Raw genomic sequence first — 22468 nt, 5'->3', positions numbered from 1 at the left:
TGCTTAGTTAGTCACCAGCTCTTCACTCCTTTAACATATGGAGCAAACAGACCATATAAACGTGCAGCATCATTAATTTTCCTGCAGGTTTGTGGGTCAGTACAATACAAGGTTCAACGTGGAACACTTTCCTTCCCTCCCAGGACTTGCCATGAACCTCCCTATTGATAAATTGCTCTGAAGAACCACAACAGGGGAAATGGGAGAGAAGCTCAACAGGAGATTATTTCTATTTTTTAATTTTTAACACATAGATAAAAAAAAATCACATAAAATGTAATACAATGGGGTAAATTTATGAAACTGTCTAAAAGAATTAAATGGCTTTGAGGCCAGTAGCGCCCAATCACGGTGCAGCTTTCAGAAAGCAAAGATCAGGGAGCCAATAACGACTGGTGTTGGATTGGTAAGGGGAAAATGCTTTTTTTTAGCCCATTTTCCTTCATATATATATATATATATATATATATATATATATATATATATATATATATATACAAGTATATAAAAATGTTTCCACTTGGCAACCATTTTATTCCCTATCATCTTCATTTTAGAACTTGATCGCAGGTCCTTAAAGGGGTTATCCAGGAACTGATAGGTCATCATTATCACATCGGCGAGGGTATGAGTCTTGACATCCCCGCCGATCAACTGTTTAAGGGAGCCGCCGCGCTCGCTGGAGCTCTGGTGGGTACTGCCGGCTCCTGGCAGCTTTCTGAGCACAGCGCTTTGCTTTACATAGTGTAGCGGCAGTGTTTGGTATTACAGCTCAGCCCCATTGACATGATTGGGGCTGAACTGCAGCTAGGCCACGTGACTGATGTACGGTGACATCACTTGGCCTAAGAAGTGGCCACTGCACTCGGAGCGCCTGACCTCTTCTAACAGTTGATCGGCGGAGGTACAGGGTGTCGGACCCCCACCAGTTTGATATTGATGACCTGTCCCGGGGCAGTGCTTGGTATTACAGCTCAGCCCCATTGACATGATTGGGGCTGAACTGCAGCTAGGCCACGTGACTGATGTACGGTGACATCACTTGGCCTAAGCAACAGTTGATCAGCAGAGGTCCCGGGTGTCGGACCCCCACCAATCTGATATTAATAACCTATCTTGGAGACAGGTCATCAATATAGATCTCGGATAACCCCTTTAATAACCCACAGCAAGGTTTGGGGTACTAATATTTTCTTATAATGGAGCTTAAAACTGATGGTCTGACCTAGCAGTGATTTACTTCTACTTAATTTTCCCCACAGACCTTCTCCCTTGACTGTTCCTTCCGTGACCCCCAGTGATATGCATTTTGCGAAATGAATGACATGTATTTAACGATGGTGCTTAATTAATCTTTTATTATTCCGATCTTTGAAAGTTGCTTGATAAATTGCTGTCTTCACTAAAAGCACTTCTGGTGATTCATTGCTGGGGTCCAGCACTTAATGTATCATCAGAAGTGGACGGCCTACTTGATTTCATGGGTTATTTAACTCGAGAAAGGGAAAGTAACAGTAAACCGTACATTTCAGCTCCTAACCATTCTCTTGTAGCAGCCAAGGTAAACACGAGCGCGTCCCTTGTGACTCTCTCGCCTTCGCCATGGAATGCTGAGGAACTTGCATCGCTGCGTATTTACGACAAGTTGTTTTCTGCAGACAGCCTCAGATCGTCCGGTTAAATCTGTTTTCCTAAATCTTTCCTTCTTTTTTTTTTTTTTTCCCCCTTCCCTTTGTGCGTACGTCAATCCTTCCCGTCTCCCTTAACGTAGCAAGCTGAGCAGTTGTTCAATCAGATGTACAATCCTGTAAGTGACTTTAAGAAACACCACCCAGCATGCTACCTCCATCGACATAGAGCTGCGCACATCTCCTCCCATAGCATCACTCCGGCCGCGCGCACATGCTCCGGCTCTGCCTGCATCATATATGTGTATCAATGCTGGGAACGTTCACGTAGTAGCTTCTGCTTTTTTTTTTGGGTAGTGCGGCTAGCATGCATGGAAGGTGGTGAATAGGTTAACTTTGTTTTATACCCTGCAGGATCCTTCAGGCTTCTAATGTTGTTCAGTTTACACTGAGAATTTATGTATTCTGAAATTACAATAATGACTTGTTAAGTCCAGATGGTTTTAGAGATGAAATCAATATGTAGATTTTTTTGTCATTAAAATAATTACTTTTGAGCTTAACTCTCTTTCCATAAGTGTAATTGTCATTAAGCCTCTGCAATGTGGGATGGATTACTCTGCTCTGCTCACCCTATACCGCAGCATAGGGAAGGACATGAAGGGGGGCCAAAAGGATCCCTAGTAACGTGATATGGAAAGAGGTCTTCAGCTACCTCCCTTGGATGGTATTTCAACCATGATCATGTTTTCACTATAGTGTGTAGTTGATACCTGTTATACCCAATTGCTGGAAACCAAACCAGTCGCTAAAATATGGAACCCAGTCCCCACTCCCATTGTAGCCATGAAGGTCAGTATTTCGTATTCTCCCCAATACAGTTGTGTGGACCATCAGCAAGCCTTCCCGACCACTACTACTGCTTACAACTCCGCTCCACCCTGGACGTTGGGTTCTCACCATTAGATCTCAACAGTTCTAATATTAATTACTTATCCCAGGCTTAAGAGATAAATGTTCATGGTTGAAATACCCATTTAATTGGCTTACATAAGGCTACTTTCACACTTGCGTTTTCGCCTGATCCGGCAGGGCTCAGCAAAAACGCTTCCGTTACTGATAATACAACCATCATTACCGTTATGAACAGATCCGGTTGTATTATTCTTAAATAGCCAATGAACTCCACTGAAAGTCAATAGGGGACGGATCCATTTTCTATTGTGTCCGAGAAAACGGATCCTTCCCCATTGACTTGCATTGTGTGTCATGCTGGATCTGTTTTGCTCCGCATCCCATGACGGAAAGAAAATTGCAGCTTGCTCTCCGGTATGGGAATGCAACCAAACTGAACGGAATGCATTTTGGAGCATTCTGTTCTGTTCTGTTCAGTTCCGTTTTGTCCCCATTGACAATGAATGGGGACAAAAGGGAAGCATTTTTTTCAAGTATTTAGATCCTGTGACGGAAAAAATGTAAACGCAAGTGTGAAAGTAGCCTAAGGTGAACAGGTCAGTTATTTAAGACAGACTGGTTGCAGTGGATACAGCTGCACCCACTAGGATATGCCATCAATGTCAGATAGGTGCAGGTTCAAACTCTGGGGCCTGCTCCTCTCTCCAGAACTGGCCTTCGAAGGGAAGGAGATCACACTGCGAAAGCATGGCCATCCTCCATTCATTGCTGGATCGGCTCTTTCTGGCAGTCCCATTGTGGTGAATGAAGAGGTACATGGTGCGCTCTACATTCTCCACTATGGGACTTCCGCCTAGTGCGTTGTTGTAGCAGTGAATGGGGAAGGTTGTCATCAATATCAGATCAGTTCTGGGAACTGAGCTGCAGTAACGCTGTACGGCCGTTACACTGTATACGGAGCTGTGCTTCTGGTTCATTCCTGTGTTATTTCCAGCACCAGCGGCTGCTGATCACAGCTGATTGGTGGGGGTGCCAAGTGCTGGACCTGCAACCATCTGATATTGATGTCCTGTCTGAAGATTACAACCACACGGCGAGGTTGTGTCGCAGTTGCAACAAGATCGAGTACAACATGGCTGTATGGCCCACAGCTGGCTCTTGTTTACTGACGAAGACTGCACTGGTTAGTTGGTCTGCATTGTTAATGGCCGCATGGCACCTTCAATATCGTACGGCCATTAACGATGCAGACAGACTAAACAGTGCCATCTTCATTAGTTAACAAGAGCTAGCTATGGCCATGAGGTACTTGACCGCAGCATGGCCACAGCAACCGCGACATGACTGTGCCGTGTGGTCGTATCTTAAGTACATTAAGACATCAATATGTAGAACCAGACAACCTCTTTAGAGAATCCAACTGTAAAGGAGAAAAAAAGTCCATTACCAGCTCCCATCCTTCCTTTTACTAGGAAGTCAGTGGTCCAGTACTGTGACTCAGCTGCCATCTGTTCTTCGGAAATTGGGCATATTTGAATATTTGCCATCTTCCCTTCTCCATAGTGTAGGTCAGAGATCAGCAACCTCCGGCACTCCAGGTGTTGTGAGACTACATCTCCCATCATGCACACTTGCTTGGCAGTTCTCTGAACACCCACAGTGAAAGGAGCATGCTGGGCATTGTAGTTTCACAACAGCTGGAGTGCTGAAGGTTGCTGATCCCTGGTATAGGTAAAAAATTACATAGAAAGTAGTGACTTGGCCTGGCCTTTCACCTTACAACCTTACATACTTTGCCCTTGAGTAAAGTTCTTGATAATCCATCTGTTTTCCAACTGGCATTTTCGTCAGCATCCCTGCAGGTGTCTGTATGACAGAAAATGCCACCCGTTGGCCCACCAGGCCGAATGCAGGTTAATGACGCGCACTGCAATAGTTGACGTTGCTCAGGCACTGCCTTCTCGGTGCTGACATGGTTTCTGATAATTCAAATAAGCAGTTTCTTAGCTTTAATCATTGTCTGACTAACATGTGGTTTTTACAATGAAAGCCCCAAGGACAGTTCTGACAATTACAATTTCCCAAATTGCAGTCCTCGGTTTTGCCCAGGCAATGCAGAAATGTCCCTGTGTTGCATTGTGCAACATTTTCTCTCGTCTCCGAGGCTCCAGCTCGACCCGTTCATTGTTCTCATCTGCACTTATTAGTTTTATAGATTTATTCATTCCAGTTCCTTTCCGTCTTTTCATCACAAATAACCTGTAGCCGATGAGCCACAAGACATACGGTATCTGGGCCTTATGTTGTGGGAACTTGCAGCCCAACTTGATTTTACAGAACTCGACAATATTTTAGACACAGAGCGATGCACAATTTTAGCAATGAGCGCAAGTATGTTGAAGGCCAGATGTACACGATGTGTCCTCACCAGGGAAGCAGAATTTAATTTGGTCTTGCTTCACGGCCCAGCAAGTCTCCCCATTCAGTGTCTGTTTTCCGCACAGCAGAGCGCGGCCTTAGGGGTTGTATTCTGAGCCAAAGCTCGCTGTGAAACAGAGGAAGGAAAACTGGTTCCCATCCTTGCCAGTACAACACTGTATTAGGTCCCGGTCTCCTGGAGCCAGCGGAGAATAGTCTTCTTTACGGTGCTTTATTTGCACAATGCAGACCTGCTGGATGTTCATCTACTGATGGCCCTAAACAAGTGGGAGATCTTTTGTGAAGAATCACTTGGAAATGAGCTATTTTGGATATTAGGTTTCCTGTAGTTTTCTAAATTCTTGTTAGGATTTATCCACCCACTAATTTCAAAGTGATTCTAACGGGATCATATATGAGAAAGTATATGGGAAAAAAACTACCCTATGTTAACTGGTTCAGGACCAGGGTAATTTTGGTCTTCAGGTTTTTTTTTTAACTCATTTTAATGGCTATCACTTTTTAATTTAGGCTATGTTTTTGGGGCTTTTTCTCTGAATAATGCAGGTTTCTATCATATAATGTTTATAACATTAATTTATGCTTTTTAAAGATTTATTTTAGGCTTATAAAAAAGTAAAAATATGATTTTTATATCATAGCTGTTTTTTGTAGTAGTATTATAGCTAGAGATGAGCGGGGATTACGCCTCTCCTTGTCATTGAACCACCCAGATGCCGCGTTCATTGCGGATCGCTGCATCTGAAATGAATAATGAGGTCTTTCAGGTGTTAAAAAAATTATGATAATACTCACCTCATCTGTTTGAGCGCGAAGAGGCCGCTGAGGTCATCTTTAATGAGAGATCCCGCGGGATCTTCAATCAAGATGGCCACGGCAGCATCTTCGTGCTCAAATGGATGAGGTGAGTATTATTATATTTTTTTTAATGCAATTTCAGGGAAAATTGATTTGTTACCATGAAGCACGAGCAAGTTTTCCCTGAAATTCGGATCAAAGTCCACTTTGGATACTTCGATTTGCTCAGCGCTAATTACGGTATAGCATCACCCTAAAATAGACTTTTTATTGGGTTTGGCTAAAGTACCGTATTTTTTTTACTATAGGACACATCCGACTGTAAAACACAACTAGGATTTGGAGCTGGAAAATAAGAAAAAATTTTTTTTCCATCAGGCCGGGACTAGTTAGACCTAGCAGCAGCAGCGTCCTAGAATCACATGAATTATTGAGCTCTGTATATGTGAAAGCAGAGAATACGGAAGCTGTGAAAGCCGCATGTTTCTCTCCAGGGCTCTTGGCATTCTTCGGCCGTGCCATAAATATACCGTGGTGTGGGTTTTGTGGACCTGGACCGCCCACTGTAAATCTATGGCAGGTGGTGCTTAGCCAATTAAAAAGTATATGACGTAGCCATTTAACTCTGCGTGCCATCATTTGGTGCCACTGTGTAGCATCATCTAGAAGCAATCATTCTAGGGGAGAATACCTCCATAATACAGCATTTGATGGAACATTTTTCTATAGGATTCAGCTATGAACGATGGACAAGGTCTCTTCAGTCAGTATAGCTTTAGTAGAGTGGAAATATAGAGATTTGATGTGTATCTTACGCTGAAGGATCCTGCATTGTATAATGTGCATGCAAGTATTTTTTTTCTTAATTTACCGTAATATATTGTTTTAAGAACGTGTATGGAAGTGGAAATATGCTTATATATGTTTCGTTCTGGACTGTTTCACATTCTGTAAATGTGCCTTTGAAAGTAATTAAGAAAGGAAATTCTTGCTTCAAAATGTTATAACAGTTGATAACAATTGACAGATAGATATTTAAAACCTGGTTGCTTCGTCAGGAGTGGACTGCATGGAGGGCCTTGGGCAAACTAGAGACATCAAAAACTAAAGGAATTAACCATATTATACATCTATTAATGTTTAGTCACCATAGGTCACTGCTGGTGACATTACGAATCTATGCTATGGACAACACCTCCTGTTTTTGTGAGCCCATAATGTAGTTTTAATTTATGCAAAAAATCAATGTGAAAGATCCCAGCGACCTTCAGTCCTCCCAAAAATATTTGCACTAGTATCTGCTGTAGTTAATGGCTGTGCATTAAGATTTGCTCTGAATTTTTGTATTTAGGACACAGTCTTCTAGAGTCGCGGCATGTCCATTTTATAGACCTGTAGGCACTACATATAATGTGACATGTGATAGAGCATCACACCATTTTTCTTGAAGAACTTCATAGAATTTGTGGGAAAAACCTGGAGACACAGAGGTACAGCATAGGTCCATGGAATTAGAATTACAGATCAGTACAACTCAGAGCCATAAAAAAAGTGAGCATGACTCCTTATCATCATGTGTTCCTCAACAGGGTCTTAAGGGATTCTGAAGGGCTTTGCAATTGTTGGATTGTTCTCGGGTTTGGCCATCAGTGTTTGATTGGCAGGCCTTCACCTTCAGGAACCCCACTGATCAGCACAATGAAAGCTGCAGCTTGTCCAATAGAAGTGCAGGCCTTCTTTTATTGTGCAGATCTGTGGGGGGGCCATAAGTCAGACCCACACCAATCAAATAGTGATTACCTCTCCTGATAATCTCCAGAAGAATTGAATATATTGGCTCTGTCAGACCCTTGATGAAGTGAAGTGTTCTTCACGCTCAGATATATGTGGAGAACAGTTTCTTTACTATAAAATTTTCAATTGGTTTCTTCAAGACTAAGAACCCCTTTTCACACAGGCAGGCTTGGTGTATGGCTTCCAAACCCAAAAAACCTCTCCTTTCACCGGTGGTCTGATTCTAGCACTAAGCTCCCCTTTCCTCTAATGAATGGCCTCATTGCTGATATGTGCAGGCATGTCACATGACCTGTGCCACTGCTGAGGCCATCGGGTGGCCGACAGCATTATAACATGTCTCATTTCCAGCAGGGACCAGAAAGGAAGGAGAAAAGAGCTCGACATTGAATCCGGAGTGTTGACAAAGGATAAGGTTTTATTTGTTTGTTTTTAACCCTTGCAACCAGCCTGCTCTTCTGCAAAGAGGTTTTTGGTCTTGGATAACCCCTTTAACCTCTTCCTAACATTCACCTTACATGTATGGTGGATTTCAAGTCTTAAGGATGGTGCCTGCTCAGGAGCTGAGTAGGCATCATAGCTACTAAGGGTCTGCTGTTTTACACAGCAAACACTTAGCGGCAGAGTCCATGATCAGCAATAACACCGATCATGGACTTTTAGCCCCTCGTCAGCCATGGTCAGTTGTATGGTTTTCCAAACCCCAAAAACCTCTCCTTTCACCGGTGGTCTGATTCTAGCACTAAGCTCCCCTCTCCTCTAATGAATGGCCTCAGTGCTGATATGTGCAGGCATGTCACATGACCTGTGCCACTGCTGAAGCCATCAGGTGGCCGACAGCATTATAAAATATGTGTAGATGGCATGTCTCATTTCCAGCAGGAACCAGAAACGAAGGAGAAAAGAGCTCGACATTGAATCCGGAGTGTTGACGAAGGATAAGGTTTTATTTGTTTGTAGAACCCCTTTAACCTCTTCCTAACATTCACCTTACATGTATGGTGGATTTCGGGTCTTAAGGATGGTGCCTGCTCAGGAGCTGAGTAGGCATCATAGCTACTAAGGGTCTGCTGTTTTACACAGCAAACTGTGGCAGAGTCCATGATCAGCAATAACGCCAATCATGGACTTTTAGCCCCTCGTCAGCCATGGTCAGTTGTTGCAATAGCATCTGAGTGGTCAGTTACCAATAGTGCTGCCCTCCCGGTGACTGAATAGATCCCCTGTGACAAGATCGCTGGGCTATTGCAGCCTCAGGTCTTCTGAAGGCTTCGAGTCCTGTCATAGCGAAGTTCTTAACAAACCCTGCACAAACCCCCAGCCCAAACTCTTTCCCCAGTTTAAAAGTAAAAATAAATAATACAATATAAAGATCATTAGCACCACAACATCCCAAAATGCCTGTACTATTAAAATATACAAATATTTGCACCAATTGCTGATTTTCCATTTTTGTTAATAGCTTCACCTTTGCCCCCAAAAATGTATAAAAAGTGTTCTAAAAGTCATACACACTCCAAAATGAAAAATACAGATCACCATGATAAAATTGAGCACTCACAGTTTTGTAGATAAAAATAAATAAATAAATAAAAACGTTATGGGGATACAAAGAAAAAAAAACTATTTTTTCAAAAGTTTTTAAAGTAAACCACAATAAAAAAGGGTATTTCTGTAATCATACCGTCTCACAGAATTATGTCCTTTTTACTGTATAGTGAACACCATAAAAATGAAACCCCTAAAACTTTAGAGGAATGACATTTTTTCCCAGTTGCATTTCATTTCGAATTTTTTTTCCAGCTTCCCACTACATCATATTAGCAATATTAAATAGTGCCATTACAAAGGGCAACTTGTCCTGCAAAAAACAAGCCCTCATATGGCTATGTGAATGGAAAAAAAAAAAGTTATGGCTCCTGAAAGACAGAAAAATGAAAAAATATAAATTTGCTGTGTCAGGAAGGGGTAAAAGCCATATTTCTGGGTATACTCTCCTTCTCCAGATCAACAGGACCTATGGTAGATAGGCCAGCAATTTTGACATCTAGAGAGCCCCTTTAAAGGGAAATGCTAGGGGTCTCAGGTCATGTTGATAAGTTCATGTGAACCACTGGAGAAACAGTCTCTATAGTTTGTCTATGGAGTGAAGAAACGTATGGAAATTGGTCTCCCACCTGCAGATCTCCAGCTTGTAGCAGAAGCAATGCAGCAACATCATATCGATGAATTGCATATAAATTTGCACCTGTTTAATACGAGCTTGTATGATTTCAAACCAAATCTAAACTTACAATACACGTAACTTTAGATTTCTGTACAGTTTTATCCCATGCTCCAATTCTAATAAAAATCATCTCAGATTTTTCTAGTTATGTACCGTATGTCCCCACTACCCATATTTCCTTTAGCTAATTGCTAACTGCGCGAGGCTCCAGCTTCCGCTTTCCCTTAGTGTTTTAGACATAAATGTTAATGTGAGCTTGTTATAACTTTTCAGCTGTTGCCCCATGGAGCCTCCGGTCTAAACCAAGGCTCTCCCTATGGATGAGAGCTCTCTGGATTTGTTTGTGGTCTCAAACTGTTGAAATCTCTTGTTTTTATTTATTTAGCGCAGGAAGTTTAGTATCCTGTAAAATTAACATCCAGATCAAACATCTGCCTGTTGTATCTCTCCTGTTTCCCAAAAGTAAGGACCATGAACAACTTATTTCCTTTAAGGATTTAGGTTGCCAGAGAAATTATAAAATGTTGGTGCTTGAAGATTTTTTATATTTTTATTTTAGCTACAGTAGGTAAATCAGGAGAAATTGCGAAGTATATTAAAAAAGGACAAATGACTGTTCTCTTTTTACTTTTTACAAACAGTGAACCTAACAAAAAAAAAAAGTTTGTCCTTAAGAAACTTCATAGAGCAGAAAGTATTTGTTGAGGTTACAACTAAAATACAAAATATATAATCACCAGTATTTAAAAGGAACTTGTTCCAACAACTTTAGCAACCAAATGGAGCTGTGTTGTAGAGGAAAGATCATTGCCCCCCCTTATCAGTATTGCATATGTAGTTATCAAATTTTTCACATACTGTACGTAAATTAGCATTTAGGAGTCCGCTGGGTGTTCCAGAAGTAGAAAGAGTCCATGGTATTCATGAATTTGGCAAGGAGCTCCACCTTCATCTAGCTGATTGATACAATGCCAGGATCAAATACCTGTGGTGCACTATAGCTTAGGGAACAGCATGTTACACTTTACAGGGAAAAATCTGCACCAAAAAATGTGTATTAACATAATTTTATTCAGCTTTTATGGCTTGGAACTAGAAGACAGTAAAGTTGTCATCTGTGACCACCCCTAGACTGAGCTGATGTTGCTCCCACTGTGTATACAGTCAATAGGTGGCCATAGTTGTGCAAATACAATTTACCTGGGTTGATACACTGAGCAGTGATTGGGAATAAACATCCAAAGGAATGTTCATTTGTTCATTCCTGATCATTACCTGCTCATTTAGCTGCATTTGGAAAGCCTTCAGACCCTTTCTCTTTTCTTTATGTTTTGTTACGTTGTGGCTTTGTGCTATAATCAAAAAAGTTTAGGTTTTTCCCCCATCAATCTGCACTAAATAAGATAAGAAAATGAAAACAGAATTTTAGAAAGTTTAGCAAATTTATTAAAAAGGAAAAGCTATCACGTTGCATGGAGAGAAGTATTCAGACCCTTTGCTGTGACACCTGACATTTAGCTATGGGGGCCTCCCATTTCTCTTGATCATCTTTAAGATGTTTCTACACCTTGACTGGAGTTCACTTGTGGTAAATTCAGTTGATTGGACATGCTTTGGAAAAAACACACCCCTGTCTATATGAGGTCCAACAGCTGACAATGCATATCATACCAATTCCCTAGCACTTATCAAATGGAGAATCAAGAAAGAGGGATGGAAGGTAGGGGGATCTCAAGGTTCAAAGGGTTCGGAGGAGATATAGAGAATGTGAAGAGAACAAAATTAATAAACGTGAGGAAAAGGTATCTTTAAAATAGAAGGGACATTACCAACCGTGAATTTATAGACTAAGATTTAGGAAAACCCCCAAAATTATATGAACCAAAAATAAGTGTTACATAGGAAGATCAAACGCCTGTTTGAAAAGTAGGGTTTTCAGTGCACGTCTAAATGAGAGAAGACTGGGAATCATTTTCAGGGCCAGAGGTAGGTGGTTCCAAAATCTTGCCCCTTGAGCCGAAAAGGATCTACCTCCACGTCTGATCTTATTAACTTGCGGGTTGTTAAAATTTGCAGAGTTACTAGACCTCAATGTCCTCAACGGGGCGTACCTGGTGAATTTACGTTGCAGGTACAAGGGCCCCACACCATGGAATACCCTATGCATGAAGCATCCAATCTTGAACATCACCCGTTGTTGGACGGGGAGCCAGTGCAAGTCATTAAGAGAGGGAGTGATATGCTCTCGGCGGGCAACACCCATTAGTAGCCTTGCTGCGGCACTCTGCACAAGTTGAAGTCTATACAAGTTCTTCTTAGGGAGTCCCATGTACAAGGCATTACAATAGTCCAACTGACTGCTGATCGCTGCTCCGACCAAGGCTTTCCTGAGAGGGGATTCAATGTATTTTAAGATCCTCCTCAGAAGTTTCAGCTGGTAGTGGCAGGTACTAACCACCTGATTTATCTGAGGAGCCAGGGTTAATCTGGAGTCCAAGACCACTCCCAAGTCCCTGACCTGGATGGCTGTCTCAGGGACAGGTCCAAAAGACAATGGCCATTGGGGCGTTGAGGGTGTAATTTTCTGGTCACTGAATGTAATACATTCAGTTTTGGTGCCATTAAGCTTTAGATGATTGGCACTCATCCAGTGATCGATCTCCAAGAGACAGCCGGCCAGATCGACTTGATCAACTGTACCTTTGGCAAGCCTAAAGTACAGTTGTGTATCATCCGCATAAACATGAAACAGAAAATTATGGCTCCTGATGATTTCGGCCAATGGTCTCAGATAGATGTTGAACAAGACTGGAGATAGTGCCGAGCCTTAAAGGGATTCTGTCATCAGATTTTACCCCTATAACCTAAAGATATCCTCATGTCCGGACTAATAAGAAGAATCCTAAGCTCGCCTTATTAAACCTCACTGAGGCTCTATTTGTCCAAAAAACTGGTTTTTATAACCTGCCAATCACTTACCTAAGGTGCCCAAGGGGAGGTCCGTTAATACAGGGTGCCCGGCCGCACCCCTCGCCGTCCAGTGCCCAGCGCCGCCTTCCCTGTCTTCAGCGCCGCCTTCTACAGCTCAGCACCGCCTCTGCAATCCTCCCGTCCCTTTGCCAGATCCCGCGCCTGCGCACTAGGCTCGGCCTGATGCGCCCGTGCGGACTCCTGGCAGCGGCTTCATTGAGCGAAGTGCGCATGCGCCGGCCTGATGCGCACTTCGCTCAACCCTAATATTACCTGCAGATTGGCTGAGCTTAGTGCGCAGGCGCGGGATCTGGCAAAGGGACGGGAGGATTGCAGAGGCGGCGCTGAGCTGTAGAAGGCGGCGCTGAAGACAGGGAATGCGGCGATGAAGGCGGCGTTGGGCACCGGACGACGAGGGGTGCGGCCGGGCACCCTGTATTAACGGACCTCCCCTTGGGCACCTTAAGTAAGTGATTGGCAGGTTATAAAAACCTGTTTTTTGGACAAATAAAGCCTCAGTGAGGTTTAATAAGGCCAGCTTAGGATTCTTCTTATTAGTCCGGACATGAGGATATCTTTAGGTTATAGGGGAAAAATCTGATGACAGAATCCATTTAAAGGACTTTCAAACTGAGAGAAACAAGATTCTTTGATCTGATTTAACCAATATTGAACTTTTTGGCTTCAATTCTAAGCACCATGTCTGGAGGAAACCCTACAATGAGGCATGCTCATGGCAGCATCGAACTGTGGGAATGGTTTTCAGCGGCTGGGACCAGGAGAATGGTCAGGGTTGAGGTAAAGTTGAGTAGAGCTTCTTAGGCTAGTTTCACACTAACGTTAGGCATCTCCTTCAGACTGTTCCGGCCGGGAGCAACCTGCCGGATTTGGCTACTTTCACACTGGCATTTTGGCTTTCCGTTTGTGAGATCCGTTCAGGGCTCTCACAAGCAGTCCAAAACGGATGCTGCTTGCAGCGTTTTGGTGTCTGTCTGACGAAACTGAGCCAAATGGATCTGTTCTGACACACAATGTAAGTCAATGGGGACGGATCCGTTTTCTATGACACAATCTGGCACAATAGAAAACGGATCCGTCCTCCATTGACTTTCAATAGTGTTTAAGACGGATCGGTCTTGACTATGTTAAAGATAATACAAACGGATCCGTTCTGAACGGATGCAGACGTTTGTATTGTCTGAATGAATCAAAGTAGACTTTGTCTGGATGCAGCACTGTCGGACTCTACCTGATACCTGCCAGCTTGATTAACTATAATAGGGACCTGCGGAGATCAGGCCACAACCCGGGAAATATGCTGAGAATCAGCCAGACTAAAACATCATATTTGACAGGTTGTAGCCGGATCTCTGCCAGTCCCCATTAGAGTTAAAGGGGTTCTGCAGTTTGTTTAAACTGATGATCTATCCTCTGGATAGATCATCAGCATCTGATGGACCTCCGCCGATCAGCTGTTTGAGAAGTCAGCGGCGCTGGCAGTAGTGCCGCGGGCTTCACGCTGTTTACTGCTGGCCCAGATCATCTATCCAGAGGATAGATCATCAGTTTTATATAAACTGTAGAACCCCTTTAATAGCGCCGGATGGCAACGCGGTAGCTTCTGACAATGCTGGAATGCAGAGAGATTCGGCTGGCTGTTCCCTGATCTAAAAACATTAGTGTGAAACTACCCTTAAGCGATTATTTTACAGGGGTTATCCAGGGAAATATATATATGATTTATCCTCAGGATAGGTCATCAGTATCAGATATGCGAGGGTGCGACATCCGGGACCACCGCAGATCAGCTGTTAGGAGAGGCCTTGAGGGCTGCAGCCTCTTCCTAGGTCAGTGACATCACTGTACATCAGTCATGTGTTCCTTTTTGCACCTTAGCCCCATTCATGCCAAAGGGGCTTCAACTAAATACAGTAAAGGGTCTAAATACGTTAGTGCTAAATTTTAGTTTTTCCTTTTCCATAAAGTAGCAAAGATTTTGAACATTCTATTTTCACTTTGTTATCATAGGGCATTGAGTGCATGCGGAATGATGGGGTAAAGGTGATTATTATTTTTTTTACATTTTAGCAGAAGGCCGCAACATAACTATGTAAAAAAAAGTGAAAGGGTCTGAAGACTTTCTGAATGCACTGTGCATGCAGCAATCATTGTTGCTGTATGGGATGATCATTTCTACAAATATTAATCCCCATACAGTTTACTTGCTTGTCGCAGGGTGATGTGTTGCTGAGAAACAATGTTTTTTGTGCCACATAAATTTGGTGATTGTTTGTTGGGTTGCACATTTATACAGGCCAGTTACTGAGAACTAGCGTTTGCATGAACGTGCGCTCCTGATAATTGTCCCAACTATCTGGTCATGCAAACAAGCTCTCTGCTTGGATTAATAGAGGGGCCCCTAATAGGCAATATGAAGAGGATTTTACCTAAATGAACTTGGTCAGTAGCTTTTGCTATTATATTGGAAAGCTAAATTTACTGAATTATAAACAGGAATCATGTGAAAATCAGATTTCCTGCACCTGCTCTTCCTCGTGCCATAAGTAGAATATAACTAAGTGGATTTAGATCTGCTGTGCCACTAGAACAGATATAGCTTGGGCTACTCCTAAGGGCATAATGTAAGTGGCTTCTTGGGTCTTCACACTTTACCCCTATACAAAGATATAGACTCCACTGCAAGCGAACCACCAGGCTGCCACCTCTTGGGAGTAGTCTCTTTTAAAGTGACTGCTGCAGACCCTGGTGCAGAGCACCAAGGGATCAGGCAAAACTGTAGTCATGAACAGCCTGAGATCAGGACAGGAAGAGTAGGGGCAATCCAATTATCAGTCCAAGGTCACTCTGGGCAGCTTAGGGTCTATATGAAGATCGAGCAGTAAAGGGTCAATTCCAGGAGTCAGGCAGAAATCTGCGCACAGAAGAAGCAAACACACAGCAGACCTTAGCAGGAAACTAGTGAACTAGAACCTATTGTTCAGGCACCTTTCCTAAGAAGGCAGGCATAGGCTGGGGAGCAAGAGGGTGCACATGATGGCCTTTTATGAGCCAAAGTGAGCACGCATGTGCGCCCTACAGGCGGTAAGAGGCATGAAGCAGACCTCTGCCTGCAAATGGAAGTGCTGCGCTAGTCTGGCAGCCAGGATATCAGCTGATATTATCTGATAAATCATGTACCCTGATATGTCTTCTGATAAAATATCTTTTTCTTATTTTTATTTCAAAGAATTCGAACCTTCTGACAGCAGTTTTGGTATTAGTTTTTGCTCTTTTGCTTTAGTTGATTTTGCATTGCATGCGGTTTAATGCCATTTTAGATTAGTCATTGCTTGCTCTTGCCTTGTTCTCTCTTCTTTGCTTGCTCTTTATGAAGACACCCGTGGGGCGTAACGAGAAGCAGGGGGTATCAGTTCTTTATGGTTATGTGAGTACACAATGGGGAAACAATGTTTTCATGCTTTGTAATATATTCATTTTACATCACCGTTGAGTCATGTATGTTCTGGTGCATGAACTGTCTCTTTCATGCTTTGCCTACCATGTTCTTTGTGCAGTGTGTTTTGTGGTTAACTTCTGTGTTGACATGTTAACTTGATCATATGTCCTATGTAATAAAGGAAATTATACATCAAATTCAGCACTAGGCTTCAAAAATGCACATATGTATGAACTTGCTAAAACTCTGTCACATTGTGATGTTGGACAAGTGTCTGGTTCAAGGCAAGGGTGCAGTGCAACACAATGAAAGCACAGTGGTGACCCATGTAACGATGATGGCACATAAAAGTAACATAGTCTGTAAGGCCAAAAAGACATATGTCCATCCAGTTCAGGTTACGATAATTGCAATATCTGAGGTGTAACCTAAAACTCCTAGTTCCCATTGCAAAATCTTTGGTAGGGCCCTTCACTTACCATGGTTCATTTAAAAAAACGGTGTCTGTGGCAGAAGGGCATTTGCCGATTTCCTCGGTGGCCGAGGTTTGGGTGTGAATCTTAGGCTAGATGCATGTCCGCATTCAGATGCTGTTATTCCGTTCCAGCATAATCCAGACACCTCCTATGATGAGGATCGTCAGGTTTCGTACTGGAACCAGAGCCGCAGATGTGAACCGTGCCTTCCCTCTGCACTACCTATCGGTAGTTTCCTGCATATCATGTTTAGTAACTTTGTGAATGTGAATTTCTATTCACATCCAGAGTTTAGAAGCATTTAGATTTCTGCTGGTTACCTATTAAAAACTGACCACAAGAATGTTTACAGATACACCTCCCCATCAGATTATCATAGCATTGTGTCGTACATTATGGGAAATTGTTTTATCCCTGCATTAGACTACTGTACAATGTGCAGACACCACATATCACACAACGCCCCACTGAAGGCACTATGTATTAGGCATTGCATATTTGTCCCTATGTAGTTATTTTGTACCTGTATCCAAAACTAAAACTTTTTTGGGTCCTTCAAGGCTCATGAGGCTGAAGAGGAGGCCAGGATGCACCCGGAGCTCAATGATCGACTCAAACAACTGGATAAAGAAGTTTCTTACTACAGAGAGGAGTGCAGCAAAGCCCAAGCTGAGGTGGACAGGCTCTTACAGATTCTCAAAGAGGTGGAAAGCGAGAAGAATGACAAAGACAAGCAGATAGCTGAATTGGAAAGGTATATTTTCCTTCTACTTTTTTTTCAGCATCTTCCTCTCTTCCTCTCTTCCTACCTTTCTGCAGCCTCTAGTTTCATGTTCCTCATCTGCAAATGGTCTAAAAACTCATTTGTCTCTATAACATCTAAAATGTGAATAGGGATAGGGGATGTCGTCATGCTGTAAGAGGGAGGAGGGGAAATCAGGTCTCTGCTTAGAGATGGTCATATGCTTTGAATATGATGGACTAACACTCGTTTGAAAGCTATTCCTTCTGACCCCTCAAACATTTACGCTTGACACGGTTGAGCTTGAATGTGTTCTCAATAGGCCTTTGGAATGGGAGCAATGCTGGTGTAACCTTCTCCATCCACGAGCTTTGTAGTTTTGGCGCTAGCTCTACTGTAGAATAGCCGAGCAATTGTGTTGAGTGGTGTCAGACCCTGTGGATCGGCCTGTCTTGAGGACAACCCCTTTAAGCTTATGTTTGAGACAGATGTTGTGAGAGGGAAAGAAGGAGGAGACATCTTACTGACTTAGAGCAGACATCCAAGGGCGAAGCTATAGGGGGTGCAGAGGTAGCAGTTGCTACCGGGCCCAGGAGCCTGAGGGGGCCTAAAGACCCTTGTGCTGCATAAGAAGACACACAAAGCACTGAGGGAAGGGGGACCCAAGCCTAACTCTTGCACCAGGGCCCATGAGCCTTTAGCTATGCCCCTGCAGACATCACAACATCAGGTAAATTCTGTCCACTGTAGAACAAGTAGCAGAGGGAAGCAAAAAGACCTAAAATATGCAGGTTACACACAACATTTCTAGCCGATTTGCACATAATATGTATCTCCATACGCCTTGATGTTCAGTTTTGGCAAAAATTATCCTCTGTGAATTAGAAATTCAGTCAAATGTGTGGATTATATCTGCAAGCTGCCTTAGAGAAACCCCACATTAAGAGTTTAATGGCCCCCGCTGCTATGACACCCACGCCAGACTTAGGGTACTTTCACACTAGCGTTATTCTTTTCCGGTATTGAGTTCCGTCCTAGGGGCTCAATACCGGAAAAAACTAATCAGTTTTATCCTAATGCATTCTGAATGGAGAGCAATCCGTTCAGGATGTATGAGGATGTCTTCAGTTCAGTCACTGTACGGTTTTTGGACGGAGAAAATACCGCAGCATGCTGCAGTATTTTCTCCGTCCAAAATTCCGGAACACTTGCCGGAATGCCGGCATTATTTTCCATTGAAATGCATTCATTCCGGATCCGACCCCAAGTGTTCCGGAAAAAACGGATCTGGTTTTGCGGTCTGCGCATGCACGGATCTTTAAAAATGTGAAAAAGATAAATACCGGATCCGTTTTTCCCGATGACAACCGGAGAGACGGGTCCGGTATTGTAATGCATTTGTGAGACGGATCCGCCTACAAATAGTATTCGTTACAGACAGATTGCCAGAATCTAACAACGCAAGTGTGAACGTACCCTAAGAAATTATTTTTTATCACTTTGAAGGCAAGTAAATAAGTAAAGTTCAACATGCAGTATGGGAACCCATGCAGAAATAACATATGGATCTTGGAATAGTGACTAAGAAGTACATTATTCATTGCTGTATTATGGTGTGACATGCCACCAGAGACCATGTAGAATCCATGTCTGGAAAATCACACATTGCAACTTTCAAAACAGTCAGTTTGGCGGGTGTCCTATAACATCCCAGTCTATATGGAGGCACCTTCGCCGTGTACATGAGGTATGCAGCTACAGCTAACAGCAGTTATTCTACTGCCAACTCAGCAGAAGACTTTTCTTTTTCCGTCCTAATTTCCCCCGTTTTTCCTCTCTGTATATTTCTATTTTCATTCGCCCCTTTTTCGCTTGACATGCAAGGAACTCCCTTTGCAATAATAAGTTGAGGTCAAGGGGAAGTACATTACAAGACTTGTCCCTATAGGTGTAAATGGTGTGAGTTTAGCACCTCAGTATATGATGTGTTAGCGGGGTAAACTTGGCTATCAGGTTCATTATAATCTGTCTGGTCCCTTCACAATTGCAATGATACATTTTTATAGCATTTATGCTTTTGGAAGTGAAAATATCAAAGGCCACACGAGACCATTAACACAATAAGGTATTTTCGAATTCCAAAAAAATATGTCTGTCGCAAGAAAGGACTCCAAACCTATTCTTTTCAGGATGAAGTTCTTAGTTTTCCTTTTCTTATACTTATGAGACCTCTCCAAGTAAATGTATGTATTTATTTGGATGTTGAAGTAGGTGTCTGGTTTTGAGGTTTTGATGGTGTGGGGGTTTCATTGCCGGGAGACCTATGATCAGTGGTTGATTTTTTTTTCCCACTCCGCTCCAGTGCAAGTAAAGCATGAAAGAGAGACTTGTAAAAATTAAAGTGTCCATAGTTTTCATTGGTCCCTGAGTCCCAAGAGAACCTGGATGAGGTTCTCAGCTTTAGCTGATTCTAGGATATCCTGTTTGGTATATTTAGTTTCTCACGGATTGTGTACCATGCTATAAAGTAACATCCAACTATACCTTCTTCATATACTAAAAGGGACAGTGTCCTTATGTTTCCACTGACTTTGTATCTCATGCAAGGCCCACATGGTCAAATATGCCAAGTAGAGCAGGCCTTATGACTCGTATCCACAGACTTTTCGTGTTTGTACAGGGAGTCTTGTGGTCCTGTATTTTAATCACTCCATTTGGCGCTGTATGGTGCATCATACCCCTCTGAATTCTCCGATGACTTATGCTTCTAGGGAAAAGACACCTTAAAAGGGATTTTCTATCACTAAGCTATTGATGTTCTAGCCTCAAGATAGGTCATCAGTATTAGATTGGTGGGGGGCCGACACATGGCACTCCCACGATCAGCTGTTTTGGGCAGCTGCCAAAACGACACAGTGGACAGAGCTGGAAGAAGAAGGTTCTGTACATCATTCAAGTGAATGGGAGCCAAGCTTAAGTACGCTGGTGTCGCAAACTGCACAGCTAATGGAGGCTTCTGTTTCCGCTCTGTCCACTGTCTCGTTTCAGGTGGCTACCCGAAACAGCTGCTCATGGGGTTGTCAGGTGTTGGACCCCCACCAATCTGATACTGATGACCTATCATGAGGATAGATCATCAATATCTAAGTCCTGGAAACTTCATTTAAGTTGTTCTTCCCTAAAAGCATGGCTCATAGAGAATTCAGAGGCTTGTGATGCACCATACAGCACCAACAGTGGGGGTCCTATCTCCTGGACACCACCAATCAAAACTTATCAGGGGTTTGTTAAAATGATAGTTACCCTTTAAGGTTAGGATTTCGTAGTAATTTTTGGTCAATATTGCAGATGATCCCAAAACCTCCAAAACATTTTTCTATGGAGAGAGAGAGAGAGAGAGAGATGCAAGCTACTCCCTTTTCCAAAAGAAACTACCCTTTAGGAAAGCTGAGCAAAGAAACTTTGCTTGGCTGCCTGAGAGGCCTTGCTTGGGGTACTATTTCTTCTTATGGAGGGTGCCGAGTATGCATGAGTCGTATCCTAAGCAAGTCAATGTTCCTCTGGGTTTCTGGGGAAAATATATGAAAATTAGCACATCTTAAATCTGCTGGCATCGGGCTTAGGCAAGCTAATTTGAATATCTTTCTCAGAAACCCAGAGGGAAATTACCAGGCCTACAATACTCCGCACACGTACTACACATACTAGGCGCTCCGGAATGAGAAAGAGTAGCACCCAGAAACTGAGAAACTCAGAGTAGCATACTAGGCTATCTCTCTGTCTCACTCTTAAATTGGCCCAAAATAAATCACAAAATATTTGTGTTTATTAGAATCTGAACTTTTTGGGAAACTTGGGACGAATTCTGAACCAGTAGGATCGATTCACTTAATCCTACTGAGAACCTATTACCGTTCTTCCATGCTTTATACCAGGGATGCCCAACCTGCGGCCCTCCAGCTGTTGCAAAACTACAACTCGCAGTATTCCTGCATAGCCTACAGCTATTAGGGCTTGCTGGGAGTTGTAGTTTTGCAACAGCTGGAGGCAGCAGGTTGAGCGTCCCTGCTTTATACTAATGTTTGGTAATATCGTTGTTCATTTAATTTAAAATATTGATCCTATATAATGCTGCAGTAGATCCTAATACTAAACGTCTGTTTTATTATATGTGTTTTCTTTATAATTTGGATTTTTCAGCTATGGGTGAGTATAGCGCCTGATCTTTCTCTTGCTTTCTGTGCACGTGTAAGTCATGGCTATATATATAAAGATTGAATGCTAGAAGCATGGTGCCGTTTTGGTTTGCATCTGACGGGAGCTTTGAAATTTACTTTGTGCATTATAAGCAAACGTTTTAAAAATTCTTCCAAATTTTGCTAAAATTTAACTTTTCCAATTTTTTACTTTGATTTATTGGGACTCTGACCCTCCAACCGCCACAATATATTTTCACTCCCACCCAGCATTTCCTAATCCTAAGTAGCATTATCCTTGTCATTCCCACAGTGCACTCCTTTATTGTGTTGTTTTCAGACGCTGCATGTACAGTGGCGCCATATAAATACACTTATTAATATACATAACAACTTATCCGGCTCATGTGCTGCAGGTTTCAGCACGTGGTGCAATCACAAGTGTTATTCTATTTCCATTTTTCTTTATAATCTTATTTGAGAAATAATCCCTCTGGCCGAGTATCTCTCATCCCAACCGTGACTTGCTGCAGTGTATACAGTACACAGCACTTATCCTCAAAAGCACAAAGGAATTGTATTATTCTTCCGTTCTATTATCAGGTGCTTTGCAGTTTTTTGGGGTTTTTTTTTCAGCGGTTTGAAAAAGCTAATATTTTCTGGCTTGTGAAAAACAGAATGCTTTCATTTTAATTTTCTTAAAGGTGCATGTCCTGTGGACGGTTGGAGTATTAAGTAGGTCCAAAATTCTCTGCAGATTAGTTTCTTAAAGGGATATTCCAGGCTCATCAAAAAGAGTTCCCCATGACACCAAATATAAAAGCAC

General features: G+C 42.6%; 1 protein-coding gene across 1 annotated transcript in view; it reads left to right on the top strand.

The window, feature by feature from the left end:
* Window positions 1-22468, top strand: part of ERC2 (ELKS/RAB6-interacting/CAST family member 2) — a 944454-nt gene that overhangs the window by 341798 nt on the left and 580188 nt on the right. The window contains exon 11 of the mRNA XM_040408024.1: window positions 17265-17458. Coding sequence (XP_040263958.1) covers window positions 17265-17458 — 194 coding nt within the window. The remainder of the gene's footprint in view (window positions 1-17264; window positions 17459-22468) is intronic.

This window comes from Bufo bufo, chromosome 9 (genome assembly GCF_905171765.1).
Source record: "Bufo bufo chromosome 9, aBufBuf1.1, whole genome shotgun sequence".
Taxonomy (NCBI): Eukaryota; Metazoa; Chordata; class Amphibia; order Anura; family Bufonidae; genus Bufo; species Bufo bufo.
The sequence above is the reverse complement of the archived record's forward strand: the minus strand, read 5'-3'. Positions and strand labels throughout refer to the sequence as shown.